Source organism: Microcaecilia unicolor, chromosome 3, assembly GCF_901765095.1.
Source record: "Microcaecilia unicolor chromosome 3, aMicUni1.1, whole genome shotgun sequence".
NCBI classification, from domain to species: domain Eukaryota; kingdom Metazoa; phylum Chordata; class Amphibia; order Gymnophiona; family Siphonopidae; genus Microcaecilia; species Microcaecilia unicolor.
Window position 1 is genome coordinate 85,832,410 of NC_044033.1, and position 6,000 is coordinate 85,838,409.

The following is a 6,000-nucleotide window of genomic DNA, read 5'->3' on the forward strand; positions in this document are numbered from 1 at the left end:
TTGATTTTTCTTCAGTGTCTCTCCACATCCAGGGGTAAACTCTATTGTCCAAATAATCCTTATTGTCCCTGGAGATTTTCTTAATCTTCACCCTCTTAATTGTTTCTTTAAATTTTTCCATTGTCTCCTTAAATTTAGTATGTTCAAATTCTAGAGAGGCAATCTTCTCCTTAATGTTTTTTAAATCCTCATCTAGATCAGAGCCGACATTCAAGATGGTTGCCTAGAGCGAACGGATGAAAGAAGCGTTCTCAGCGAGTTAGTCCTAGCCCTTCGCAATGCCTAAGCGAAGGGGCAAATCGGCCGGCACGGTGTCTTCTGGCCGACAAGCAGTCCCGGTGACCGGACCTATGGACCTATTCGTTCAGAACCAGCAAGGAAATGGGTCTGTGAGTGGCACGCTGGCATTGGTTAGAGCAGTTGGAGGCCTAGAACCAGCGCCGGTGCTTGAGACAACATTAAGTCCAGACCAGAGGACGCCACCCCCGCAGCCGCAGCGTGCGAGCACCCCTCTGATGGCATCTACCACGGAAAAGTTGGTTAGACTCGAGGCATGGGAACAGCTTGGGGTGAGCTCGGAGAGACCCACAATGGTGGAAGTTGGAGCCACTGCGAAACAAACAACTATACTGACGGGGCAACTCTTGGCTACGGGAAGTGAGATAAGTACTTCTTTAAAAACTAGTTTACATATGCAAATGTTTGCTTCATTAGAAACACCATCTGAAGTAACTCTCGAATCACTGTGGGCCTTGATTGCCTCTTTCAGGAAGGCTTTATGCCCCCAAATAAATCAACTAGAGTTAAAAGTTCAAACTTTAACTGAAGATACGACAAAATTGAAGAATGACGTAAAGTTATTAGATGAGAAAATGCAGAACTTTGATCAAAAAGAAAAACAAGTACAAGATATTCAAGAAACAACGGTTAAAGATTTGACGAACCTGCGCAGGAAAATTGAAGTGATAGAAAATAATCAGAGAAGTAACAATTTAAGATTCATTAATTTTCCAAGAACTAAAACAATGTCTCCTAAAGAAATGCTATTAAAATATATGAAAGATATACTTCAAGTTCCTGATGATGCAGTTCCTCCGTTTCTACAAGTATATTACTTGCCAGTGAAAGCACCAGGCGAGCATGAATCTTCAGATTCCCCTTTAGCTATGACAGCACTACTAGAGTCTTCAGATTCTGAAAAAGTTTTTTCTTCTACTTTGATTGCCACGGTGGTGCTGGCACCTGATAAAGGATGGATAATGCGACTTTTCTTTAAAAATAGAAACAAAGACTTTTACGGATTAAAAATAAGAATATTTCCGGACGTGACAAAAGAAAAAGAGACCCAAAAAAGAAGACGTCAATTTCTTTTAAGTAGACCTGGAGTACAACAGTTGGGTGCTTCTTTCTTTTTGCATTACCCATGCAAATGCATAGTTAGACTACAATCCACTAAGTATGTTTTCTTCGAACCTAAGCACCTCACTGAATTTTTACTATCTAAGAGAATTGAAAGAGAGACTCAAGCGGCCTGAAAAGGAATATTTCTTGCAGCTTCACATTTTTTCGCTTTGTTTTTCCTTTAATTATGACGTTAATTGTGCTTTAAACCTCCAAATTTGTAAATCTTGAATGGAACTTGTGGACTTTAGTGGTTTAAATATAAATAGGGGATTAAATCTGTTTGTTTTGTATTCACCCCCCTGTTGTGCTATTACATTTTCTTTAAATGGATCTGTATTTAACTACTTTCTGTACAAGCGTGTTTGCTTGGATTGTAACTTTAAAAATCATAAATAAATAACTAAAAAAAATCCTCATCTAGCGCTAATTTGTCTTGTTCAAGTTTCTCAGTGCTTCTTTCAATAATTAATAGCATTAGGTCCAAAGAGCATTTATTTAGTATCATATTCCATTTAGTGATGAAATCCGAATCATTCTGAAAGATCTGAGATTTATAAATTCTCATCCCACGTGGTATACAACTTATTCCCTTATCTATGATCTAGCAGGGCAAACAGTTAGCCTGTGTCTTCTTGGCCTTTTCAGGGCCAAGTTAAGAGGCAGGCTATAAAATTTAACATGTGTCTGTTTTCAAACAAGCTCTGGACATAATGTAAGGAAACTCTATCAGTGAAGGACAAATATGAGTAGTAAATATTCAGGGTGATTTGAGGTTACAAAGGGCAAATGATGAATAATGGAAAAATACCAAAGAAGCAGAGGTATGTTAAGGTGACCTTAGAGGTCAGGGTTGAAGAATACCAGATAAGAGAAAAAATACTAAAGACATTAAGAGAATAGACATAGAGAAGCTTCAGTAATCTGACAAGCTTGTTTAGTAGCAGATCAGATCTGAAAGCTTCCAGGGAAACACACAAAGAAGAGTTATTTTATTTTGCTTATGCTGAAATTTAGATTTATATAAATAAGAATTCAATTTTCTATAACACTGGGATAAAAGAATTTTATTGTAATCATTTATTTACTCTAATAAATTTTAACATTACTATAAAAGAAGAAAAGATATACTCTGGAGTGTTTTTCCTTTGCCGGAAGGGCTTTCTGACCCCTCCGAAGTGTTCAGTTCCCCTCAGAGGTAAGGGGGTGCTTTACAAGATGAATGAGAGGCTCTCAGGTGGAGACAGCCATCTCTCAGGTGGAGGGGAAGGTTCAGAAGGGATCCCATAGGACTCATGGGAGGAAAAATACCTGGGATTCTCTCCTCTGACTCCCACAAGCATTCCTCTACGGTATCAGACAGCACTTCCCTCAGGGATGTCAGAGAAGGGGCCCACCTCGACATCATGGACCCATGGCCTTAAGAACGGCGTTGAGGAGTTGGCTCCTGCCTTGACTCCGGCGAAGCTTCCTCCACTGATGTCGAAGGAGAACAGACCTGGGTAGCAATCGACATCAGAGCCACTAGCAACGCTGGTGCCGGAGGGCGCACTGCAGGCTGAAGGCTATACGGGGCTTCAGCAGAAGGCATGGCAGGCGCAAGCACTCCCAATGTTGATCAATGCAGTAAGCCCTCCAAAAGCTCTGGGAGCAAGGCCCGGATACAATCATCAAGAACCGCCATCGGTAAAGGCTGTGGGGCCAGCTGGAGATCAGGTTGCAGGAAGCACCTGAGGTGCGAGAGCAGGATCTCGGCTGTGGGAGACGCACGCATCGGCACCTCTTTAATGGAGGAGGAGTGATCCTCCCGGTGTCGATGCTTCTCGGGGGACGGATCCCTCGGCGCCCCGCAGCTCCCGGCACTGTGCATCGAAGGAGATCGGTGTCGGTGCTTCTTGGCCTTCGCCCGATGCACCTCACCCAAGCTCCTCGGTGCTGACGAGGACGATGTTGAATCCTCCCATCACCTTGGGGTCGGGTCCGAGCCTGCACAGCAGGCGGCCTCGAGATAGGTGGAGACCCACTCGACACCTCACTGCTCCCAGGGTCTCTGGACCTTGCAGCAGCCATCCCTACCTCGATTCCCAATATCGCCGACCTCAATGCCGATGTTAACTTCAAAGGACTGGACCAAGCTCAAAAAAGGTTCTCTCTCTGAGCCTCTCGGGAAATTTGTGTCCTTTTCTTCATACGAAGACAGAGGACACAATTTGCTGGGCTATGCTCGGGCCCAAGGCACTGAAAACACCAAGAATGTGTATCAGTATCTGAGATGGTCCGCCTGTACCGAGTACAACATTTGAAGCCACTGGAAGTCTTCAATGACAAGGAAGGGAAGGGAAGATGGCTTTGGCTAAATTAAAAGACTTGATTATGTCTAAGAAAAACATAAAAGCACAAAAATGGGAAACCCCGACCGAGCAAGCCTAAATGCGGCCCATAGCGAAAAGAAAAGAAAACTTAGACACGGGGCCAAATGAAACTAAAAGGAATAAAAGGGGGGGAGGGGTTGTTTTGTTTTTTAAATAATGAAACAATAACTGAAAAAGAAAACCGAAGGCACAAAATAAGGCTCTTTTCCGGGGCTCTTTTCATGTGGAGAAAAAATAACTGAAGAGCGCGATCGCGCAGCGGGCAGGAAGGCACTAGAGAAATTTTTGTCATCATGCTGATTCCCGGGCTGACGCATATCATCGACCCGCTTGTGAGAACGATTCAGCCTGCTTGGCCTCTGAGAAAAAAAGATATGTTTTTCTGTTTTGAAAATAGCTATATTTCCCACTTGAATTTTGGATGTTTTTAGCAAAACGTCCAAAGTTGGACTTAGATGTCATATTGAAAATGCCCCTCCACGTCACTGTTAAGGTTCACATTGCCTCAGATTCTTTATTACAACAGCAACTTTTGTATGTACATTGTTTTTTTTTGTCTTTTAGTACCAATAGTCATTAACAGTAATTATTCAAGCTCCTTTAAGTTCATGTATTTATTTGTATATAATTTGAACTTTTAAAATTTTGATCTGTATTTGTTTATATATGTGTTGTTCTCTTTTTAATTTGATTTGAATTTTGGATTATGTTTGACAGTCATATGCCCCCAATGCAGCCTATCCTTAGGCGAAATGTGGCCATGTTGAGCACTATTTTATTTCATCTGTTCTGAATTCTGCTTGGGGTTTTTGCTCTGTACTGTGTCAGCACTTTCAGATCAATGCCTCTCATGTTTCTGTAACTTGGGAAAGTTTCCATTTTTCTTCTAAGAAAATCTATGCTGGTGCAATCAGGAAGGCATCATCCACTTGTATGGCTGATTCATCCTGTTTATCAACTAAGAAATATTAACACAACACAAGCAATGGAAGATAAGAAAATATGAGACTTTCACAATCATGCAAAAATAAATTTTCAGTACATTGAGCAAATAGAACATGAATAACCAATATAATGAACAGTTATTAACATACCAAATAATTTAAAGAAAGCAGTCATTTCTTGACGTTGAATAATGAGGCACGGGCCTCTAGCACGTTTTGACTTGTTATTGTTAGCATTTCTTTCAGAAGTTTGTTGATTCTCTTTAAAAATAGTCCGCTTCAGCTGAATTGCTTTCTTTGGCTGATGTGATCTAGATGCACTTGACTTTACATGAATAGTAACCGTGGGAGGTGTCTGACAGCAGATCTGATTGTGTCTCATATTTTGAGAAATGAAAATTCCTCCTGTTAAAAAAAAAAGATTTAAAACATATGCAGTAAATCTTAAAATCAGTTATATGCAAAAGCTTAGGCACCCCTGTGTTTCAATGAATCCTTAACTAACAAAAAGCTGACAGCCTCTACATCTTTCTGCAATTTTTAATGCATAGTTACAATTTATTGCTTAACAGATTTTTAATGTAATAGTGAATCATCTAGAAGTATGTACAAACTTATATCTGATGTATTCACTATTTTCATTATTTACAAAGCTGCTAATAAAGCCCCCCAAATTTAAAGGGCAATTCTATAAATGAGCATCTACGGTTATGTACACCTTCCATGCGTAAGTGCCAACTGCCACTTGCATGCATTAGTGCAATACATGCTGTTCTATGTTACCACATTAAGAGGCATATTTTCAACATGCTTAGACTTACAAAGTTACATAGAGAGGAATTTTCGATATGACGTCTAAGTCTGACTTTGAATGTTTTGCACAAAACGTCCAAAATCCAAATAGGAAAAAAAGTCTTTTTTTTTCTTTTTCCGAAAATACTGTTTTAAACAAGGTTTTGTACTTTGGACGTTTCTTTTTGGCCCACTTTCAAAAAAATAAATAAATAAACCCAGAATAAGTGTAAAACATAGAGATTGGTGCTAAGGCTCCTTGATAACAGTTATCATAATATGCATAATTTGCTTGGGGGTGGTGGTTCCCGTCCCAATGGCAGAGCATGGTCTAGGTCGTCGTTCCATCTATTTCGTGGTACCAAAGAAAGGCAGTTCCTTTTGTCCCGTTCTCGATCTCAAGGGAGTAAACAAAGCTCTGCGAGTGCGTCATTTTTGCATGGAAACTCTTCGTGCAGTCATAGCCATGATTCAGCCTGGGGAGTTTCACG

General features: G+C 40.6%; 1 protein-coding gene across 1 annotated transcript in view; it reads right to left on the bottom strand.

Moving 5' to 3' along the window:
• The window catches only part of SPDYA (speedy/RINGO cell cycle regulator family member A), a 183,468-nt gene extending 178,369 nt beyond the window's left edge, over positions 1 to 5,099 (bottom strand). The window contains exon 1 of the mRNA XM_030196137.1: positions 4,868 to 5,099. Coding sequence (XP_030051997.1) covers positions 4,868 to 5,099 — 232 coding nt within the window. The remainder of the gene's footprint in view (positions 1 to 4,867) is intronic.
• Positions 5,100 to 6,000: the final 901 nt, after the last annotated feature.